Below are 22,965 nucleotides of genomic sequence, written 5' to 3' on the forward strand. Positions count from 1 at the left end.
TCTGTCCCGGCCCATTCGTTCTGTCCCACCCCTGACTCGCAGCCCCGCCCCTCTGGGGTTGATCTTGGACTCTCCCCTGGTCCTCTGCCCTGCAGACAGGTCCTACCCCGCCCCTTTTTCCAGACCAACACTTCCCCTGACGCTGACCCCCCCCCACACTCTAGAATCAGCCCAAGTCGGGCTGCAAGTGCATCTGGGATTAAATTTTCATGATGTGGCACAAGCCCGCGAAAGGGTGGGAGGAGCAGACAGCGCGGCTGGCGGGCGCCACAGACAGGGTGGCCGGGCAGCGACTGACTGCGGGGGACTCTTGGCTCCAGCCTGGTTTCCTCGGGTCTCAAAACTTGGTTGGAGAAAACCCCGGGATCCCAGGGAGGAGGCAGCTGCGGACCTGGATCCCCTAGGACTAAGGTTAGGAGGGGGCCGGGGACCCGGGCTCCTGGGTCCGAGGGAGGAAGGAGCTGGGGGTCCCGCTGCCTGCGTCTGAGGGAGGAGGGGGCCAAAGACCGGTACTCTTGGGTCTGAGAGAGGAGGAGGCTGCGGGCCTGGACTCCTGGATCTATGGAGAAGCCGCAGAGCCTTCCTCACGCGCCACCTTGTGGCGGCAGCGTCCCGGGCCTCGGTGCGGAGGCGGTGGCCGCGGCTCTGGGACAGGTGTGAGGGTGGAGCAGATGGTGAAGAGGAGGAAGTGGGGAGGGGACCCTGCTCCTGCCAAATCCTGGGCCTCCGCCGGAACCGTCACCATGGAGACAAGTGCGGCTGGAAGGTCCCAGCTCGGTACTTTTTTAAGCTCTGTTTCTTAGCCTCCCACGGAGGGTCCAAGCAAACTACAAGTCCCAGCGTCCGCTGGACCTCACCGCCTGCATCGGGTGGGCTGCCTACTCCGAGGGCCTCTGGGAGTTGTAGTTCACACTCTCTAGGACAACGTCCGGAGCCCACGTTCCGCCCTCTGGCGGCCACAGCCGCTTGCGAACCACAAGACCCTACCTTAAGTCACCGACCCCTTTTCGAATTCTTCCCCATCTACTCCTTCTCTCACTCTGTTCCAGCCACACTGGCCTCTTTGCCGTTCCTCCAAGTATGAGACGCCATTTACTTACCCTCCTAGGACTCATGGGGGTTGGGAATCATTCAGTGACTCAACAAATAACGGAGTCCCTGCGGGGATCAATGGGTTTAGGGCTAACTGAAAGATTGGGAGTTCGAACCCACCCAGAGACTGCTCGGCAGAAAGCCCGGGTAATCTGCTGCCAAAGGTGACAGTATGAAAATCCTATGGGTACAGTTCTACTCTGACGCACATGGGGTCACAATAGGTTGAAATTTGCTTCGCAGCAACTTTTTTTTTTTTTTTACTACAAGCCAGGCATTGTCACACCTTGGGAAATATAATGCGGGGTAATATTGGGCATTGGAGGACCCCCCAGAGGAGAATTCTAACCCAGCCAAGATCAGCAAAAGCTTAAAATTTGCAAAGCTGCCAAGGAAAAAGCTCAATAAAAAAGGGCGGGGAGGGGGGGAGGAGGGGCTTAATAGGTGAAAAGTGTTCCCAGCAGAGGAAACAGCAGGTGCAAAGGTCAAGACATGAGAAAAGCCTGGTGGCCTAAGGCCCTAGAAAGTTTGGTGTGATTGTGGTGTGGAGCAGGATTCCAGGAACAGGAATTTTGTCAGGGTGACAAGGAGGGGAGGCTAGAGATAATGGCCAGGTGACTTCCACACAAGAACTGAAAGCAATTAGAAATTTCCTGGGTGGATGTAATGGGGAAGAGGATACCTGGTTGTTGTTGGTTGCCATCTAGCGGCTCCAACTCTGACTCACCACAGCCCCATGTACAAAAGAACCATCTTCCCAATTGTTCTTTCTCACAATTGTTGGTGTGCTCAAGTCAATTTTTGCAGCCACTGTGCATTTTGAGTGCCTTCTAACCTGGGGGGCTCATCTTCCAGCACTGTATCAGATAATATTCCATTGTGATCTACAGGGTTTTCGTTGGTTAATTTTTGGAAGTAGACTGCCTGGCCTTTCTTCTTGGTCTGTCTATAGGCTCTGCTGAAACCTGTCCACCATGTGTGACCTAGCTGGTATTTGAAATACCAGTGGCATAACTTCCAGCATCATAGCAACATGTAAGCCACCACAGTATGATAAACTGACAGATGGGTGGTGTAGAGGTTTAAGAATGACATGGGGGCCCTGTCTGACCTCTTCTAACTTTGCAAGAGGGAAGGAGAATCAAGATCAACAGCCCAAGGCTGATTCTTATGAGGCCAAGGTCAGACATGCCTTCTCTCCACCATCTTTACCAATTCTGACACAGTCAGTCCTTCCCATAGCACTCTCTACTTCTCTACCGGGTTCAGTAGTTCATTGCAATGGCCACACAGAACTCACAGACAATACTCATGATTATGGGGTTTATTAGGGAAGTAAGAGTTACGACTCAGGTTCAGGAACACTCTGAATACAGTTCTTCCATCAGGACAGCCTCTTCCCAGCTGTGCTCACAAGAATGCCTTTCCCTGGCCCTGTCTCTGCCCAAAGGCACTCCGCTTTCTCTCTCTGTGGGCCAGGAAGCCCACCACGCTGTCTCCTGCTGCTGGGTCTCTGCTACCTTCAGCTTTTTTTTCTGTCTCCTGGTTCTAGGAGCTTCTCAGTGCAGGGATCCTGAGTCCAAAGGACACACTGGCCCTTCTTCCTTGGTGGTGGTGGGATCTTCTCTTTCCCACCTCCGGGGTGGCTCTCCTCAAGCCCAGTGGGATGGCAAAACTGACCAATCTCCTTGGTGGGCTAGAATCACTCTATTTGCACAGTCCTACAATTAAGTGGGAGTTACAAGACCATGGCAAGAATGGCCACACAAAAGTGATCCATCCCACCACAAGAGGACACTAAGAGGGAAAAACAAATAATGTGAAAAGGTACAGAAAAATGGGTGTAGCCAGGACATTCTCCAAAGTTCAGAATGAGGAGGAGAAAAATGAGGATGGAAGGGGCCAGACCCCAGGGCCTTCAGTGCCAGGCTGAGGAGCTTGGACCTTCTCCTGGGGGGCACTGGGGAGCCAAAGAAGGGCCGTGACCAGGAGAGGGGCAGGTTATGAGGGGGACTAACTGGAGGAGAGAGACTGGAGGCTGGGAGGCCAGGGAAGAGGCTAGTGTGAGGGTCTAGGCAGGAGAGGCCCAGTTCTAAGCTGGGACCAGGGACTCTGCAGCATTTTAGGGCCACAGCCCAACGTCCTTCTTGCCTGCCACCCTATTTATTTCTAGCCAGAGACAGAACAAAGGCAAATATCTTTTATTTCAATTTATTTTAAAGAAGCCATCAGCCTCTCCTCCTCCGCTCTTGCAAGCACAAGAAAACATCAAGATTAAGAAGGCACCAATAGGAGAGGCATCGCCACCATCAATTGCTGTAAAAAGAGAGGGCAGGGGTGAAGACTTGGGGCCTAGGAGTCTCAGCCCCCAGCCCCCCACTCCCTCAGACCCAGGAATCTGGGCCCCTGCCCTACCCAGTACCACCCCTCCCCTCCTTAGACCCCCCCAGGTACCTTTCTCTTCCTGTGGAAGGCAGCCTTGCTCTCATCAGCATTGATTCGCAGGGGGATGCAGGCATCCAGGTGGTATAGCTGCTGGGGGCCCTCCATCACCAGGCGGTTCTCCCCGAGCTCCAGAGACAGCCCCATGGCTCCATCCTGGGGATGTGGTGGGATCAGCCCCCTCCCAGCACCAGGACAACGATAACATGGACAGGCAGAGCAGCCTCCAGTATTGGAATACTATATTTCAAAAGGTCTAGTCTCGAAGGACCCCAGAGGTCATGGTCCCCAGACCTTCTGTTAGCCCAAGACAGGAACCATTCCCAAAGCCAACTCTTCAGACAGGGATTAGACTGGACTACAGGATAGAAAATGATACTGGTAAGAAGTGAGGTTCTTGGATCAAGTAGACACATGAGATTATGTGGGCAGCTCCTGTCTGGAGGTGAAATGAGAAGGCAGACGGCTGGACGGACAGGGGGAATACAGGGTGGAGAGAAGGAGTGTGCTGTCTCATTAGGGGGAGAATAACTAGGAGTATACAGCAAGGTGTATATAAATTGTTGTATGAGAAACTGACTTGATTTATAAACTTTCACTTAAAGCACAATAAAAATTTTATAGAAAAAGAAAAAAGTCTAGTCTCCCAGGAAGAAGGTGGGAGATGGTAATTATAGGTCTCCATCAGGGCTTCAGACTGGTTCAAACCAGTTCGATCATGACCGATGAAGCAAAACAGGTACAGACCCAAAATTTTACAATTTGGGAGATTTGGCAGGGCACCCAGAACAGGAAAAATTACAGGACAAAGCCCTGGAATGGAGACTCAGAAGAGGCGCAGTGAGCCTTTTCAGGAGCCTGAGGGGTGAGACTGGATTATTGGCAGGATTGTAAGAATCCACGTTCACCATAACTTTAAAAATTAAGATCTGTTCTGGCGATGCTTCCTCTGCTTCCTTGGCCATGACTGAATTGGGCAGTACCAGTCCCCAAGGCATCAAGGGGTGTGGTCAGCACTAAGAAGTGTGTCCTGTAGTCCCAGGTGCAGAGGAAGCAGGCTCACAGGGCTCACAGAGTATTATGCACTAAATTGCATCCTCCAAAAATATGTATTGCAAATCCTAACCCCTATACCTGTGGTTATAATCCCATGTGTGAATGGGTTTTCTTTGTTATGTTAATTAGTGTAGGATGTGTTTGAAGTCAATCTCTTTTGTGATCTAAAAGAGCAGACTGAGAACTAACCAAGCAAGCAAGCATAGACTGGGGAAGATAGATGCCAGGCCACAGGAAGATGGGCAAGAAAGCGAGGAGCAAAAGATGAAAAGACAAGGACCTTCCCACAGACTCCATGGCACCTAACAACACCACAACGGTTAACTAAGATAAGCCAGTGAGGAAGCTGCACAGCCCAGGTCCAGCGAAAGCCGCCCCCCTACTCCCCTTCAGAGACCCCCAACCCCCAGACCCCATGCTCCTGCACTTCTCATGCATGTACTCACCAGCTTGGGGAGGTCAATTTCAGCCAAGAGGAGGTCAGGTGCTTCCAGCCAGAGGTTTAGGCGAGGCTTCTCTGGGCTGGAGAGGAACAAGACTCAGAATTCAGGAGAGCCGCCAGATCTTTACCCGAGCTATCCCTCGAGCTAATCCCTCTGCCCCCTACGGTTCCCTGCCTTCCCCTGATGCCTCAGAAAGCCTCCCAGAGCCCCTGGCAGTTCCGAGGATGCAGTGTGGGAAGGGAGAATGCGAGAGGGATTCAGGAACACCTTGGGCAGAGACCCACCCATTGCCGGCCCACCCAGGCTCAGTAGCCCGGTATCCCGTCGTGGGCAGATTCCCCAGCTCCTGGATCCGAGGACGTTGCTGGGAGCGGATGTTCTGCTGGGAAATGGAGCCCAGGAAAGGCCGATTCTTCAATATGCGCCATTCTGGGGGAGTCAGGGTCAATGGTCGCCCTGTCAGGGTTCCATTTGCTCCCTCGGGGTCCTTTCCCTGGAGGCCAGAGGTCTGACCACACCCCGTAGCCCGCCCACCTTAGCCCCGCCTATAGAAGGGTTTTCCCCAATCAAATCCACTTCCTAGACCCCACCCATCCTAGGCCGCCCAGACCCCGCCCCTTTCTGACTTCCAAGCCTAACTCCGCCTCCCAGCACTCCTAGGGAAGCCCCGCCTCTCAAGGGTTGCCCCCACCTGCTCCTGGCTCCACCTACTCTCCCAGGCCCGCCCCTCACCGGGATTCAGCTGCAAGCTGTATTTGTCCTCAAGACCCTCCCTGGCAATGGTGACCACAAGCTCCCGCAAGAAGTCGCTGTTCTAGAAGAGAAAGGGAGAGGGGGCAGATTGGGGGGTGCTGGGTATTGGAAAGAAAGGTTCTGTCCCCCCACAGCCCCGCCCCTAACCTGCATCCTCCGGTAGAAGTCACTGTTCACGGCCACGTCGTAGGCAGTGCAGCCTTGGCCTTCTGCAGGGAGAAAAACGGGGTCAGACCCCCCTAGCCCTCCGCGGGAAGCCAGACACAGACAAAAAAAACATTCAGGGTCAGCAACCACAGGAACCACAGAGACGCAGCGCAGATAAGGAGGCGAGCTCTCAAGACAGGTCCTCCCTCTCCAGCCTGGACTCTCAGCCCAGTCTCCTTCCCGGCCCATCTCTCCCGCTCTGGTCTTTCCCCACTCACTATATGCCTGGAGCTGACCCCACCCCTGCCCTACTCACAGATCTCCCATGGCTCTCCAGTGCCCCCAGGTAAGGTCCAAGGCCCTCGGCCTGGCCCCTGCCACCCCTCGGTGAGAAGCCCATTTCTCCTTTGCCGACCCCGTCCCTTTAAATTTTTTCCAATCACTCTAATCACTGGCTGATCCAATCCAATCATTCTTTCTGGCCTCTGGGCCCCTCTGCTTGGAACCCTCTTCTGTCTCTGCTGGATTAACTCCTCCGTATCTTTCAAACCTTATATTCGGCACCTCCTCCTCCAGGAAGCTTCCCCTGCCCCCTTGGTGCAGGTGGACAGTCTCCTCTGGGCTGTACTGGGCACCCCTCCAGTGCAGCACATATCACACCGTATTGAAACTGTACCTGTCCCCTTTGTCCCCACCCAAGACCAGGAGTTTCTCAAGGGCAGGAGCTGGGTCTGATAAGTTTCTGCTCCTCAGGGTGCTGCACAAAGCTGGGTCCCCAGGAGGCTTCAGGCAACACGTGTGAATTGAAAAAAACAAAGAGAAATGCAAGAGGGGACAAAGGCAGGGCTGGAGGCTGAAGAGAACAGGCAGTGGAAAAAACAGAGATGAATGAGTGAGGCTGGGCCTGGACTAGAGCCAGGAGATCCACAGATGAGCACAGAGCCCCCTGCCAGCCCTCTCCACCATGGAGTGGGGCAGGGGCAGGGCCAGCCTGGCCGGGGCAGGGTGCCCAAGAAACTATGGAAATGCCACAGGGACAAAGAGCAGGGTAGGGGAGAGTCTCCTGGATCTGACAGAGTAGAGGGCTGGAGATCCGGATTTCTGGGTCTAAGGGTGCCATTGGCAGGGCCAGGACTACTGAGTTTAAGGGAAGAGGGGGCTGGGGCCCAGACTTCTGGGTCTGAGGGAGGAGGCGGATGGGGACCCTGGACCCCTGGGGAAGGAGGGGACAGGGGCCTGGACTCCTGGGTCTAAGAGAGGAGGATCTGTAGCCCTAGACCCCTGGGTCTAGGGAAGGCAACGGGGGCCTAAACTTCTGGATCCTGGGGAAGGAGGGAAGAGGGGCCTAGTCTCCTGGGGTCCTGGGAAAGGAGAGGGCCTGGACACCTGGGTCCCCTAAGCACACTGACTTGCATCCAGTTCGGCATGAGGCTCCCCCAGACTCATGGGAATGCGGAACCCAGCTTGGTCCTCCTCCAGCATTTGAAGCAGCTCATCCTCAGTCACGTCAGCCGGGGGCGGGATGGAGGGCGAGTGGCAGATATTGATGAAAACCTTCCCTTCTGATGAGCTGGTCTTTATGCAGAAACCTGGTGGGAGTAGCTTTCTCCTGCCCATCTGTCTCAGAACAGGTCTCATTCTCCTTTACAGTCTCAGTCCTTCTCCCTCTTTGGGTCTTTGTTTTCCCTCCTGCCGGGTGTTCCCCCACCCCCACCCAGATCTTTCTCCCCTTAATCTATCCCTTCCCTCCTCTCCTCAGATCTCTGGCCACTGTCACTTCCACCCGCACTTGGTGTGTCTCTTTCCTCCCTCCTCTTTTTGTGTTCCCTGTCCCTTCTGAGTCTCTGTCTTTCCCTCTCTGGGACTCTAGCCCGCTGTCTCTGGGTTTCCGTCTTTCTCACCAGGCTGAGGTTGGATCTGTGTAGATTCTGGTCTGGTTGTCTGGGCTTGCTGGAGCTCCTTGGAGGCCTGTGTGAAGGAAACAACCTCCAGGCTTGGAGTCTGTACCCTCAGAACCCTCATCTGCCCCTCAAATGTTTACTGAGCAACTGTTATGCACAAGAGCTGTGGATAACATGGAGAGTAAGACATACTAGGTGCCCCTCCTCCTTTGAGGACCCAGAAGAACACAAACATTAACCCCACTACCATTTCTGCCACAGCCTGGCAAACTTGGGCCCCCCCCCCCCAAAATCAAACCTGTTGCCATGGAGTCGATTCCAACTCAGAGCAAACCTATAGGACAGAGTAGAACTGCCCCATAGATTTTCAAAGAGCAGCTGGTGAACTCGATTTTGCTGACCTTTGGTTAGCAGCCAAGCTCTTAACCATTGAGCAAACAGGGCTCACCAAGACTTGGGGCCAGACAACTACAATTCCCGTAAGCGCTGTTGCCGCCTCAGTGCATTCTGGGAACTGTAGTGCTATCTCTGTGCACAAACAATTCCCGAACATCCAGGTACCGAGGAGTCTGGTCAGTCCGCACCTGCAGGAGCAGCTCCTCGAAGCGCGCCTCCTCAGGGCCCATCGTCTCTGTCTCGCTTAGCTCGGGCACTAGCAGCTTCGAGTCCGCCATGTTCCTGGGAAAGAGACCTAGGCGCCTGACGTGGAGGAAACTTCCCCGGGCCCCACTGCCAACTCCTTAACTGACTCCCGACAACTACAATTCTGGCCGAAAATCTAAGAATCTGGTCTGAGACTACAGTTTCATTCCAGACTAGCCATCGTCTTTAAATCAGTTAGGAACCAACATCTCTGGAAATACTCCTGGCCTTAAGTTCTAAATGTATAAGCAACGCCACACTTCCGGTTTCTGTGTGACCATGGTACTTGAGGGTGACACACTTCCGACTGCCCACACGCTCATTCTCAATCCAGCAAGAGCCGTCTATTACCGGCCAATCATGTTTAAAGACTGAAGCCACAGATGCCGCTTCGACCAATCAAAAACGAAACCTGAGCCCCGCCGGCCTCGTTTATAAATGATCATATAGGCAAATGCCACACTTCCTGTCTCTAAAGAAAGCCACACTTCCTGCTCTTCCCGGCAACCACTTCCGGCCAGGTTCTGTACAGTTAGGTTAGCTACGGTGAACTATTCTTCCCAGAGCTAGATTCAGTTCCCTACTAGATGTATTTCGGACTAAAAGTTGCACTTCCTGTCAACAATGTAAGCAGGGTGGCAAGAAGACACATAAATAGGACCACTCTTCTAAACCGGCAACCTTCATATTTGCAGGTGACCCACAATTCCGATCTCCTGCACCACCACCCCTTACCCCGTCTGGAGAAGTACGCATGCTCTAAGCTACAGTCCCAGCGAAGGCCAATAGGTGAGGCTCATAGATCCCAAGGCGGGGAAATGGGCGGGATCCACGTTATCAACCGTAGCTCCAACCCCTTCTTGGTCTAGACCCTTTGGGTGGAGAGGGCAGTGCTTACTTTTGGACCTCAGGTTTTCCCTGGGGAGAGTGCCCCGCAGTCCTTTGTGGAAAGCGGTCTGGGCGAGTGATGGCTGCGACGCGCGCGGGGCCCAAAACCCGAGAGATCTTTACCACGATGGAGTACGGACCGGTGCCTGAGAGCCATGCATGCGCACTGGTGAGGGACTGCCCGGGCCAGCGCTGCCCACCCCACTCCCCGACTTCCCCGGACTCGTTTTGCTCGCGGACTCCCCTGAGCCACTGCGGGAGATCAGCCCCTCTCGGCTCCCGTGATTCCCGCCACCCCTTAGACCAACCCCTGGAGGACCGTTCCCGTGATCCTTCGCGGCTGCTCGTTTTAGCCCGTTAGTCTATTCCCGGGAGCCTTAGTACCTTGCTGGCCACGATCCTAAGTGGGGCTGCCCAGGGGCCTCTGGACGCCCCTGTTCCTCAGGGCTTCCTCAGAACCTCCCGTGATCCCCGGAGACTCGGAATTTCTGTGGAGCTTCCGTTGTCCCCTCGGAACCCTCGTACTACCCATGATTCCTTAGGGTATAATTTCCGTGATCCCCCGTGGCACCTTAGAATTCCTGTGGCAGTGCTCACTGGAGACCCTCAAAATTTCCGTGGAGCTCCTGTGATCCCATAGGGCCCCCCGGTACTTGTGGGGCCCCTATAATTTCAGGGAACCCTCAGAGTCCTAGAATATATCAAAACTTTCTGAAATTACCTATGGCTCCCCCAGAATACATGGAACTCACACGATCCCTCAGGGCCACCTCAGAACTTCTCTTGATACTTCACTGCCCTATAAATTCTTCATGACTCTCCCGTGATCCCCCGGGGTTCCTCAGAACGTCCCTGGGACTCCTGTAATCTCCCAGGGTTCCCTCGAACCCATCGGGGTGTCTGTGAATAAGTAGGGTGTCTCGAATTCTCTGTAATTCCCAAAAGTCCCTCAGGATGGTTAGCAGCTGAGCATGTTAATGGTTTGTATCACCCAAGGACTCCTGATGTGATAATAGCCTATATTTATGGGTGCTTTCTATGAGTCGGAAAGCCTGGAGGTGTAGTCGTTAAGTGCTACGGCTGCTAACCAAAGAGCAGTTCGAATCCGCCCGGCGCTCCTTGGAAACTCTATGGGGCGGTTCTACTCTGTCCTATAGGATCGCTATGAGTCGGAATCGACTCGACGGCACTGGGTTTGTTTTTTTTTTTGGTTTTTCTATGAGTCAGGCTGTGTGTTCAAAGTTCCCCATTAAGCTTTGGTGATCCCTCAGAGACCCCCACCACCCACACGTGAGAAACTTGGGCATCTTTTGAGGGGGAGAGGAGCCAGGGGAAAGTTGTGAGCAGAAGAAGGATAGGGCCAGCTCTGGGTGTCGGAAAGAAGCTCCTGGGGCCACATAGGGAATAGACTGGAGAGGTAGAGGCAGGGGAGAGGGCTAGAGCAATGGTCCAAGTGGGAGAGGGAGGAATGGGAGCCTGGTCCCAGTTATGAACATGGAGAGGAGGAGGGGTAAGGCAGAGATACAGGAGACAGGATTTGGGAATTTGAAGGGAAAACGACCGTTCTTGAGGTCTGGCCCTGTGACTGAGTGACTGTTTCCCAGATGGTGAGTATAGGAGGAACAGGTTTGCAGGGAAAGATGCTGAGCTCAGTAGTGAAATGTTGAGAGTATGAGGGGCCTGGGCCTTGTGCAGGAGTCAAATGATAATGTGGGTCTGTGCCTCAGACCAGTGATTGGACTACGCACAGAGATCTGGGAGTCGCCAGTGTAAAAGGGTAATTGACCAGTGCGAGTGATAAGATTGCCTAGAAGTATAATGTAGACTCTGACAACAAGAGGGTCTGGGGACAGAGTACAAAGAATCTTCATACCTGGAGGTTGGTTGTTTTTGTTGTTACATGCCCTCGAGTCGGTTTCGACTCACAGTGACCATATGTACAGCAGAATGAAACACTGCCTGGTCCCGCGCCATCCTCACAATTGTTATGGTTGAGCCCATTGTTGGAGCCACTGTGTCGGTCCATCTCATAGAGGGTCTTCCTCTTTTTCACTGACCCTCTACTAAGCATGATGTCCTTCTCTAGGGACTGATCACTCCTGATAACATGTCCAAAGTACATGAGACAGAGTCTTGCCATCCTTGTTTCCAAGTAGCACCCTGCCTGTACTTCTTCCAAGACAGATTTGTTCGTTTTGCCAGTCCATGGTATATTCAATATTCTTTGCCAGCCATAGTTCAAAGGCATCGATTCTTCTTCAGGTCTTCCTTATCCGTTGTCCAGCTTTTATATTCGTATGAGACAGTTGAAAACACCATGGTTTGGGTCAGGCGCATCTTAGGCCTTAAAGTGTCATCTTTGCTTTATAATACCTTAAAGAGATCTTTTGCAGTGGATTTGCCCAGTGCAATGTGTTATTTGATTTCTTGACTGCTGCTTCCGTGGGCATTGATTGTGGATCCAAGTAAAATAAAATCCTTGACAACTTCCATCTTTTCTCTGCTTATCATGATGTTGTTTATTGGTCCAGTTGTGAGGATTTTTGTTTTCTTTATGTTGAAATGTAATCCATACTGAAGGCCGTGGTCTTTGATCTTCATCAGTAAGTGCTTCAAGTCCTCTTCACTTTCAGCAAGCAAGGTTGTGTCATCCGCATAATACAGGTTGTTAATGAGTCTTCATGCAATCCTGATGCCCCATTCATATTCATATAATCCGGCTTCTTGGATTATTTGCTCAGCACACAAGTTGGAAAGTATGGTGAAAGGATACAACCCTGATGCACACCTTTCTTGACCTTAAACCACACAGTATCCCCTTGTTCTGTTCGAATGACTGCCTCTTGGTCTAAGTATAGGTTCCTCATGAGCACAAGTAAGTGTTCTGGAATTCCCATTCTTCGCAATGTTATTCATAATTTGTTATGATCCACACAGTCGAATGCCTTTGCATGGTCGATAAATCACAGGCAAACATCATTCTGATATTCTCTTCTTTCGGCCAGGATCCACTTGACATCAGCAGTGATATGCCTTGTTCCACGTTCTCTTCTGAATCCAGCTTGAATATCTGGCAGCTCCCTGTCAATGTACTGCTCCATCGGCTTTGAATGATCTTCAGCAAAATGTTACCTGTGTGTGATACTAATAATATTGTTCAATAATTTCCACACTCTGTTGGATCACCTTTCTGTGGAACGGATATAAATAAGGATCTCTGTCTTCCAAATTTCTTGGCATAGACAAGTGAGCACTTCCAGCACTGCATCTGTTTGTTGAAACATCTCAGTTAGTATTCTGTCAATTCCTGGAGCCTTATTTTTTGCCAGTGCCTTCAGTGCAGCTTGGACTTCTTCCTTCAGTACCATCGGTTCCTGATCATATGCTACTTCCTGAAATGGTTGAACATCAACCAATTCTTTTTGGTCCAGTGACTCTGTATTCCTTCCATCTTCTTTTGATGCTTCCTGTGTCATTTAATATTTTTCCCCAGAATCCTTCAGTATTGCATCTCGGGGCTTGAATTTTTTCTTCAGTTCTTTCAACTTGAGAAATGCCAGGTGTACTCTTCCCTTTTGGTTTTCTATCTTCAGGTCTTTGCACTTTTCGTTATAATACTTTGTCTTTTCAAAGCACTCTTTGAAATCTCCTGTTCACCTCTTTTACGTCATAATTTCTTTCATTCGCTTTAGCTAGTCTACATTCAAGAGCAAGTTTCAGGGTCCCTTCTGACATCCATTTTGGTCTTTTCTTTCTTTCCTGTTTTTTTTTTAATGACCTTTTGCCTCCTCGTGTATGATGTCTTTGATGTCCTTCCGCAACTACTCTGGTCTTCAGTCGTTACTGTTCAATGCATCGGATCTATTCTTGAGATGGTCTCTAAATTCAAGTGGGAGGTTGGTTAGAAGTGGAATATCCTATAAGTAGGAACAATATGATTTAAAAAAAAAGTTGCCATCCAGTTGACCCTGACTCATGGCGACCCCATGTGTGTCAGAGTAGAACGGCACTCCGTAGTGTTTTCAGTGGCAGATCTTTCAGAAGTAGATTACCAGGCCTTTCTTTGGAGGTACCACTGGGTGGACTTGAGCTTCCAGACTTTTGGTTAGCAGCTGAGCATGTTTAAAAGCAGCGTGGAGGTAGTGTCTGACCTCTTATAACTTCATAACGGGGAAGGAGAATCAGGATCAACAGCCCAAGGCAGATTCCTATGAGGTGGAGGTCAGACATGCCTTCTCTCTCTGCCATCTTTACCAATTCTGACACCAACCATGCCTCCCACAGCACTCTCTTATTCTCTGCTGGGTTTGATAATCCATTGCAGTGGCCATACAGAACTCAGACAATACTCACGATTAGGGGGCTTATTAGGGAAGTAACCGTTACAATTTAGTCTCAGGAACACTCAGGATATAGTTCTTCCATCAGGACAGCCTCTTCCCAGCCATGCTCGCAGGCATGCTTCTCCCTGGCCCTAGGCCTCTTACCAAAGGCACTCAGCTTTCTCTTTCTGTGGGCTGGGAAGCCCAGCACACCATTTCCTACCACCGAGCCTCTGCTGCCTTCAGTGTTACAGCTCCCCTTCTCTCTCCATCTCCTGGTTCCAGGAGCTTCTCAGCACAGGGGTCCCGGATCCAAAGGACACGCTCTCTGCTCTTGGCTGTTCTTCCTTGGTGGTGGTGGGATCCTCTCTCCCCTGCCTCTGGGGTGGCTCACCTCCAGCCCAGTGGCATGGCGAAAACTGACCAATCCCTTTGGTAGGCCACAATTACCCTATCACACAGTCCCGCCCAATCATTTGGGTGGGAGTTACAAGACCATGGCAAGAAAGGCCACACCAAAGCAATCCATCGTACCACAGGCCACCCCCTGGCTTTTCTAGCCATGGTTCTTTTATTTTTGGAAGATAACTTTCCCCTCTCAATCATTTTACCGGTCCAAAATAATCGTTAACAATTTGTCCTTCAATAGGGCAAAGAGTCCTTGGGGTGAGGTTACTCAGGAACTGGCCATTCAGGTGTGCTGCAGGTTTCCATCGGATCTGGCCAGGTTCTCCAGTAGTTTGTCTCATCTTCACCCTTTCTGGTGTCTGATAAAATTCAGCTGAGAGAAGGTTATGCCCTTGCTCTGAGCTTCATGAGATATCAGCGTAGCAAAATCTTTAAGGGACTTTAGGTTCAGCCACTGTACTGAAGTCCCACAGCACGTTTCCCTTAGTCCACTCTTTCAATACTCACAGTCTCTACAATTACAGTTTTACAACCACAATTCACCCTGTTAACAATCATCACAACTGAATCATATAATCCTATCAACATTTTCCCCCACCCTGTCTTCCCCAGACCCATCAGAAAAAGAGAAATCTATTCAGTGGGCATCCTCACTTTCCCCCCTCATGTTGAGTGTGAGGCACACCCATGAAAGCATGTAAGCCAGCCACTTCACGCCTTTATCTCTCCCCGTTTTAGGTAGCCAATGTGTAAATTGCCCATCCTATCAAACCAGCACTCTGAGGAGACAAGCATGTTCCTTGGTCTTGAAGAATCTTCTGTTCCCTTTGGAACTTTGAACATCTGCATCCATAAGCAAAGTCCAGTCCAGGGCAAGCCATCAAATTGCAGCAATCTACACTAGCTCCCAGTGTCAAACATCTTTCTCTTCATTCGCTCGGGTTTTGGTCAGCTCATCCCTAGCCATCCAAGCTAGGTCACAATGGGTAGCAGCTTTATGGTCGAGAGTTCACTTACACCTTCACAGACAGCCCCTTCACACTCTCATCCCTAGCCCCCTTGAGCTAGGTCATTGGGTTCCACCCATAAACATAGGAGTCCACACAACTCCTTTTCCTTCTGACCATCCAGCCCTTCCTCTCTCTCATCCCTAGACTCCATGGGCTAGGTCAACGGGTGCCAGTGGAGCATGTCCAAACTCAGCCCGTCTCTTCGCTGCTGCATCTCCCCTACTTCCCCTCATGAGTAGACCTTCTTATGGGCACTGAATTTTCCTTCCTGGAGGCATCTAACAGCAAACCACTTGCTCGAAATTCAAAAAGCAAAAGGATCGCTCTTTTCTTTTGTAAGTCCTTCCTTCAAATGCATGTCTTCTGTTCTATCAACAGTTCTGGGTGGTTCTGCATGTCTTTTCAAATGCAGATACGGGTGGGGCTCAGGTTTTCAACCTAAGGTGTTTTCTTTGGGCAAATCCTAGTTCCCTTTCAGCATACCCAATCAAGTATTGGCTGAAGGCAGAGTTACACACACTGTAATCTCTAATATTCAATATTCATTTCTATCATACGTTTAGGTGTGCTTTACAGTACTAGGTAAGAGAAACATTCAATATCCGTAGTACATTCAGATAAACACAAAACCCTTTTTAAAACCTTCCAGTTACATCTTCTCCACACCTTAATGCTTCCCATTCGTGTGCATGTGGCCTTGGGCCTCTGGCTGAGTGGAACCAGTAGACCCTGGCCCTTTATCAATCATCCTGCTTACCTGGCCTGGCTTTGGCCCCAGGCTTTTCTCCCCTGGATGAGGCATAACCTTCCCTTCAGCCATTACAGACAACAACAACCAAAGCAACCATCCAAGTATCAAAAGTTTCACTGCCCAAGCCCCTTGTTCCCTCTCTTACAAAGTTCCACACTTCCATGAATCTGGAGCTATTGGGAAGAATCCTGTTCCTGACACCAGCAGTAAAAACAACGTGGAGGTGGTATCTAACTTCTTTTCACTTCACAAGGGGGAAGGAAAATCAAGATCAACAGCCCAAGGCTGGTTCTTACGAGGTGGAGGTCAGACATGCCTTCTCTCTCTGCCATCTTTACCAATTCTGACAGCAACCACAGTGGTCTCTACTTCTCTTCTGGGTTCAATAATTCATTGCAATGATTACACAGTACTCACAAACAATACTCATGATTATGGGGTTTATTAGGGAAGTAACAGTTACAATTCAGGCCCAGGAACATTGAGGATACAGTTCTTCGATCAGGACAGCCTCTTCCCAGCTGTGCTTACAGGCACGCCTCTCCTTGACCCTAGGCCTCTGTCCAAAGGCTCTCAGTTTTCTCTCCCTGTGAGCCAGGAAGCCCACCATGCCATCTGCTCTGGGTCTCTACTGCCTTCAGTGGTACAGCTCCCTCTCCTCTCCTGGTTCCAAGAGCTTCTCAGTGCAGGGATCCCGGGTCCAAGGGACACGCTGTCTGCTCTGGCTGTTCTTCCTTGGTGGTGGTGGCACCCTCTCTCTTCTGCCTCTGGGGTGGTGTCACGAGGAAGAGTCCTGTAGACTACTCCACATGATTTGTGTCTTTCCACAGTGTCTTTGTTAAAGGGTTTCGGGTCTTACATTAACTTTATTAATTTCTTAAGCACAGATACACATTAGCAGGTTCTTGGCTATCCTGGACGCCACAGATCTCAGATCACCAAAGCGGGGAGAAATGAAAGAGGCAGGTCAAGCTTACGGCAAGTGAGGACAGCAATTAGATGGTGCAGTTCGATGATTCCACTCAATGGTTGGCGATGATCTCCAGTCTCAATGGTTAGCGATGGTCTCTGAATCATGTGTAGCTTCCTGTGGGCTTGTGAGCTTGGTGTTAGGAGGGTCCACAAGTAAGCCTCTTGACTGCTCCATTCAAGGTCTCTTGAACTAGGAGTAAGCCCAGGCAAGCTGCCACAGCCCACTGCTCCCTAGTTCTCAACATATGACCAAGAGCCAGGTAGTAGGATGGTCTACAAGTAAGCCCAGGACTAGCTGCTGTAGCCCACTGCTTCCTGGTTCTCAGTGTATGACCGAGTGGCTCTGGGAAGGCTCTGAGCACTGTTGTCTCCTCCTGTTGCTTCTTTTATACATGTTGGAGCTCTTTGAGCTCATCTGGTTGATGTCGATAAAGTCCGGTGACGTTATGTGGGTTTCTTCTTCATGAAGTCTATCAGTCTCTCTGGTTGTCCTGATATGACTATTTCCTCAGTCAAGCCCACAATGTCTTTTTATCTCTTGGGCTTGCTTCCCTCATTATAGACTGAACTGAAAATGACAGGCACACTTGTCCAGACATGTCCCAACATATCTCTTAAGCCTGCTCTCCGCAGGTGGTTTACCTCAAGCCCAGCAGGATGGCAAAAACTGACCAGTCCCTTTGGTGGGCCACAATTACCCTATGTGCACAGTCTCGCCCAATCACCTGGTGAGAGTTACAAGACCATGGCTAGAAAGGCAACACAAAAGTGATCCATCGTGCCACAGCAGGTAAATGGCTCGTGTCACCCAGGGACTCCTAATGTGATAGTAGCTGTATATATGGGGTGCTCTCTGTGTGTCAGGCTGTGTTCTAAGTTGGTCTCATTTAACCTCCTGAACAACTGTGAGAAGTCCATACTATTATTGTCATTATTTTAGTGATAGTAGAGACTTGGAGTCCCTGGGGGGCACAAATGGTTAAGCACTAGACTACTAACTCAAAGATTGTTTAAACCTACCCAGAGGTGCCTCAGAAATAAGGCCAGGTGATCTGCTTCTGAAAGGTCACAGTCTTGAAAACCCTGTGGAGCCGTTCTACTCTGTGCACACAAGGGTTGCCATGAGTCCGAACTGATTCCACGGCAACTAACAGCAACAAACGGAGGCTTGGAGAGATGAAATCACTTTGCCCACAGTCAACCCAAAGATAAAGCTGAGGTTATAACCGGAGTCCTCAGGTTCTGGAGCCATTGAATTCCGGAGCCCTTGATCCCAGAACCCATGGCCCCCACCCACCCCCTAACTGAAGGCCCCAACCTTATTAGACTCAACCAACAAGCATGTTTTTCTTGGCCTGAACTTCATTTTTTAAGACATGATTTAGTGAACAACTAATTCCAAGTAAACATCCTAGATTCCAGCATCTCTTGAAAATAAAATCCCGAAATTTGGTAACCTTTGGCTCACATTCCATGACAAAAATCATCTGGATCCAATAGTGACTGTCTTTTTGAAGAAGTCCTAGCTCCCAGTGTCTACCGAGCTCACTCCTCAAACTTTAATGACCCGCGGGGACCCTGTGGACATTCTTTAGGGATTGTTTTTTTCTTTTATGGAAATTTCCAAACTTCCACAGAGTGCTTAATTTTATGAACTCCCATCTATCCATTACTCAGCATTAGTAGTAATCAACCCTTGATTCAATGTTATTTCCCTCTTGTTTTTCTTCTTTTTTTCTGGAGTATTTTAAACATCCCAGATGTCATGTTATTTTTCCTGTAAATACTTGAATCTTTTTTGCTAACGTGTAAGGACTTATTTTGTTACATAACAATGCCATCATCACCCTTAACAACATGCACAGCCATGCTTTAATATCACCACCTAATGCCCATTCCTGGGTGGTGCGAATGGTTAGCTCACTCAGCTGCTAACAGGAAGTTCGGAGGTTCACGTCCACCCAGAGGTGCCTTGGGAGAAAGGCCTGGTGATCTACTTCTGAAAAGTCAGCCATTGAAAAGCCTGTGTAGCACGGTTCTACTCTGATGTACACGGAGTTGACGTGAGTCAGAGTTGACTAAACGGCAACTGTTTTACTAGTTTTAATACCCAGTTCAAGTTCAGATATCCCCAGCTGCTTCAGAAATGTGTCTTTCTCTGTGGGCAGTTGAGTTCGAAACTTCTGGGTGACCTTTTTACTTTAAAGAAAAGTGAGAAGGACCAGTTAGCAGGGTAAGAGAAAAATTAGGGGGTGGCCATAGGCGTTAGGGATGCTAAGAGGAGAGGGAGTTTGTAGGAAGAGGAAGTGGGAAATGTGCCTTGGATTTTTCAACAGGGAAGAGAAAGGAACAAGGAGCAAACATGGAGAGTGAGAGGCAATAAAATTAATAGCAAATACTTCAGTAATACTTCAGTAATAGGGGGCAGGGTGGTTCCTAGTAGAAGTCTTGCCTTCCATGTGGGAGACCCTGGTTTGATTCCTGGCCAATATACCTCATGCAGAGTCATCACGTGTCTGTCAGTGGAGGCTTGCATGTTGCTATGATGCTGAATAGGTTTTAGCAGAGCTCTGAGACTAAGATAGACTAGGAAGAAAGGCCTGGTGATCTACTTCCGAAAATCAGCTGGTGAAAACCCTATGGATGACAATGGTCTGAGCCACAACCAGTCACGGGGATGTTAAACGTAGAATTACGCTGTTGTTGTTAGTTGCCATCAAGTCATTTCTGACTCGTGGTGGCCCCATGTGTTCAGAGTAGAACTGTGCTCCGTAGGCTTTTCAAGGCTGCAATCTTTAGGAAGATCACCAGGCCTGTCTTCAGAGGCCCTTTTGGGTAAGCCTGAACTATCAACCTTTCGGCTGGTAGTTGAGTGCTTAACCCATTTGAGCTACCCAGCAATTCCGCTCTGAGATAGGAACCCAAAAGGATTGGAGGCAGGACTCAAGCACATACTTACATGCAACTGTTTGTAACATTATTTATAGTATTGTTATTAAATATACCATTATTGTAAGGAGCCGTAGTGGCAAAAGCAGTTAAGCACTTGGCTGCTAACCGAAAGGTTGGTGGTTCAAACCCAGCCAGCGGCTCTGTGGTAGAAAAACCTGGAGATCTGTTCATGTAAAGATTCCAGCCTAGAAAACACTATGGGTCAGTTCTACCTTATCACATGGTGTTGCTTTGATTCGGAATGGACTCAGTGGCACCTAAGGACAACATAACATTGTAGCCAGAAGGTAGAAACAACCAAAAGTCCATCAATTGATACATGGAGTAACAAAGTGTATATGCATACAATGGAACATTATTCTGCTGTAAAAAGGAACGTTCTGATCCACGCGGCCAGTGGATAAGCCTTGACAATGTGCTGCGGAGTGAAAGGAGCCAGGCACGAAGGTCCACATACTGTATGATTCCACTTACGTGAAATGTCTCACCCAAACCTATTGCTGTTGAGTCTATTCCGACCCATGAAATGTCCAGAATAGGCAAATATGTAGAGACAAAGCATATCAGTGATTGCCAGGAGCTGAGGGAAGAGGGAATGGGGAGTGTCAGGGATTGAACTAAACCAAACCAAACCCATTGAGTTGATGGAGACTGATAGCAACCCCACAGGACAGAGTACAACTGCCCCATAGGGTTTCCAAGGGTGTAAATCTTGATGGAAGCAGACTGCCACATCTTTTTCCTGTAGAGGAGGCAGGTAAGTTCAAACTACCAATCTTTCTTTTAGCAGCTGAGCACTTCACCACTGTGCTACCAAGGCTCCTTACGGATTGAATTATGTCCCGGAGAAATAGGTGTTGTAAATCCTAATCTCTATGCCTGTGGTGGAAACCCTGGTGGTGCAGTGGTTAAGAGCTTCATCTGCTAACCAAAGGTTGGCAGTTTGAATCCACCAGGTGTTCCTTGGAAACCCTATGGGGCAGTTCTGCTCTGTTCTATAGGGTCGCTATGGGTCCAAATGGACACGAGGGCAACGGGTTTGTTTTGGTTTTATGTCTGTGGCTATAATCCCATTTGGGAATGGGTTATCTTTGCTATGTTGATGAGACAGGATTGGTGTAGGGTGTGTCTTGAGTCAGTCTCTTTTGAGATATAAAAAGAGATTAAACAAACAAGCAGAGAGAGAGAAATGTGGCAAGAGAGAAGCCAAGACACATGAAGTGGGAGCGGTAGCTCAGAAGAGACAAGGACCTTCCCTCCCGGAGCTGACAGACAGAGAAAGCCTTCCCCTGGAGCAAGCGCCCTGAATTTGGACTTCTAGCCTCCTAAACTGTGAGAAAATAAATTTCTGTTCGTCAAAGCTACCCTTTGTGGTTTTTCTGTTATAGTGCACTAGATAATAAGACAGGGAGTGACTGCTTACTGAGTACGCAGTCATTTGGGATAATGAAAGTGTACTGGAACTAGAGAGTGGTGAATGTTCTAGATACCACTGAATCGTACTCCTTACTGTGGTTAAAATGGTGAATTATACATCACCTGTATTTAACCACGGAGCCCTGGTGGCACAGTGGTTAAGGGTTTGGCTGCCTACAAAAGGTCGGCAGTTCAAATCCACCAGCCATTCCTCGGAAACTCTGGGGCAGTTCTGCTGTGTTCTTTAGGGTCTATGAGTCGGAATTGACTCAGTGGCAACTGGTTTGGTTTGGTTTTGGTGTTTAACCATACACATGCTGGGTACGGGTTCAGCCACTCCAGCTGCCTCCCAGAGTACAACCTGCTTGAACCTTTCCAAACTGTGCCCATCTCCCTAGGCCTGGCTAGACACCCAGGACCGGCACTTGGGTCACTACGTAAATGGGAAGTGGCTGAAACCAGAACACAGGAGTTCCGTGCCTTGGCAGGATCCTATCACAGGTAGGAAGGCCCTGCAGTCATTAGGGGAGGGGGAGGCGTGTACTCTTCAGCCGTACCCACCAATGACACCCTGTTCTCTTTGCTTGGGCCTCAGAGGGCAAGGAGTAGACAGTGGGTGGGAGGAGGCAGAGATTTTGGGTTCCTTCTGAACACAGTCTCCCTAATCATGGTCCCAAGTTCCTGTAGAGGCTTTTCAGAGTCACTACCTACTAAATCCTGGCCTTTCCTACAGGAGGCAGTCAGCAGTGACTAGTAATGATCATCCCATTTGTCAGACAATAAAACTGAGATCCAAAAGGGGCTGGGGACCAACTTCACTGCCTTGGGCCACTGTCAGGCTCAGGAAATCTCAGACCCCCACTCCAGCTGTGACCTGGGCTCCTCCCTCTCTCCTCCCATCTGGGTCCCCCACTTTTCTCCCTAGGAGAGAGCTTGGCCAGCTGCCTCCAGGCACAGGCTGAGGATGTGGAGGCAGCTGTAAAGGCAGCCAAGACCGCCTTCGAGAACTGGAGCAGCCTCCCGGGGGCCCTTCGGGCCCAGCACCTGACCAGGTGAGACAGTCCAGGTATGCCCCCCCGGAGGTGGGGAAAGAATTCACACCCCAGCATCCACTTGGAGCTGTGGAACAAAGACTCTACTTCCCGCTGAATTAATGGGCCGCCAGTGTGTGTGTCAGACTGTGGCAGCTTTCGTGTTGCTGTGATGCTGGAAGCTATGCCACCAACATTTCACATGCTAGCAGGGTCACCCATAGTGGACGGGTTTCAGTGGAGCTTCCTGTCTAAGACAGACTAGGAAGAAAGGCCTTGTTATCTACTTCTGAAAATTAGCCAGTGAAAACCTTATGGATCACAACAGAATACCGTCCAATGCAGTGCTGGAAGATGAGCCTTCTAGGTTGGAAGGCATTCATAACGTGCAGTGGGGCAACAATGGGTTCAAGCATACCAGCAGTGGTGTAGATGGCACAGGACCAGGCAGCATTTCTGTTGTACATGGGGTCGTCATGAGTCAGAGCTAATTTGGTGAATAACAACAAGGCTCATATTCCCAGCTTGCCTTTGGGACTTTAGCGGCCAAAAAACCATTTCCCACTTTCCACTGGCAAAGTTCTATTTCCCAGTGTGATGGTTAAGGTTGTGTGTCAACTTGCCTGGGCCATGATTCTCAGTGGTTTAGCAGTTATGTAATGATGTAGTTATTCTCCATTTTGTAACGTCATGTAATCACCTGCATGATGTAATCTGATGTGATCAGCCAATCAGTTGT

The 22,965-nt window shown here is 49.9% G+C and overlaps 2 protein-coding genes across 7 annotated transcripts in view; one reads left to right on the forward strand and one right to left on the reverse strand.

Annotated features, from left to right (window-relative positions):
• Positions 1-2,413: 2,413 nt before the first annotated feature.
• On the reverse strand, positions 2,414-9,866 carry PIH1D1 (PIH1 domain containing 1). 5 transcript variants are annotated; one of them, XM_049901771.1, is made up of 10 exons: positions 9,749-9,866; positions 8,419-8,525; positions 7,835-7,901; positions 7,343-7,522; positions 5,934-5,995; positions 5,766-5,847; positions 5,318-5,462; positions 5,037-5,112; positions 3,547-3,690; positions 2,414-2,813 (listed from the first exon to the last, which is right to left on the reverse strand). In XM_049901771.1, the coding sequence occupies exons 2-10, from the start codon at positions 8,506-8,508 to the stop codon at positions 2,745-2,747; spliced, it is 915 nt and encodes a 304-aa protein (XP_049757728.1). In that variant the 5' UTR covers positions 8,509-8,525; positions 9,749-9,866; the 3' UTR covers positions 2,414-2,744. The 5 variants fall into 5 exon arrangements, with proteins under 5 accessions (XP_049757728.1, XP_049757726.1, XP_049757730.1 ...); XM_049901769.1 differs by having other exon boundaries at positions 8,419-8,512; positions 9,749-9,865; XM_049901773.1 differs by lacking the exon at positions 9,749-9,866 and adding an exon at positions 9,375-9,459 and having other exon boundaries at positions 8,419-8,512.
• Positions 9,444-22,965, forward strand: part of ALDH16A1 (aldehyde dehydrogenase 16 family member A1) — a 31,868-nt gene continuing 18,346 nt past the window's right edge. For both annotated transcript variants that reach the window (XM_049901749.1, XM_049901748.1), the window contains exons 1-3: positions 9,444-9,533; positions 21,594-21,696; positions 22,121-22,247. In XM_049901749.1, coding sequence (XP_049757706.1) covers positions 9,444-9,533; positions 21,594-21,696; positions 22,121-22,247 — 320 coding nt within the window. The remainder of the gene's footprint in view (positions 9,534-21,593; positions 21,697-22,120; positions 22,248-22,965) is intronic.

The sequence above is a fragment of the Elephas maximus genome, chromosome 11 (assembly GCF_024166365.1).
Source record: "Elephas maximus indicus isolate mEleMax1 chromosome 11, mEleMax1 primary haplotype, whole genome shotgun sequence".
In the NCBI taxonomy this organism is placed as follows: Eukaryota; Metazoa; Chordata; class Mammalia; order Proboscidea; family Elephantidae; genus Elephas; species Elephas maximus.

Excerpts from the sequence above, each read along its gene's own strand:
- PIH1D1 (XM_049901771.1), bottom strand. The coding sequence starts at position 8,508 with ATGGCGGACTCGAAGCTGCTAGTGCCCGAGCTAAGCGAGACAGAGACG. Across the intron at positions 5,463-5,765 it reads CAGCTTGCAGCTGAATCCCG|AATGGCGCATATTGAAGAAT; the intron begins GTGAGGGGCGGG and ends TGACTCCCCCAG. Across the intron at positions 2,814-3,546 it reads CCTTCCACAGGAAGAGAAAG|GACTGTGCAAATAGAGTGAT; the intron begins GTACCTGGGGGG and ends ACTTAATTGTAG.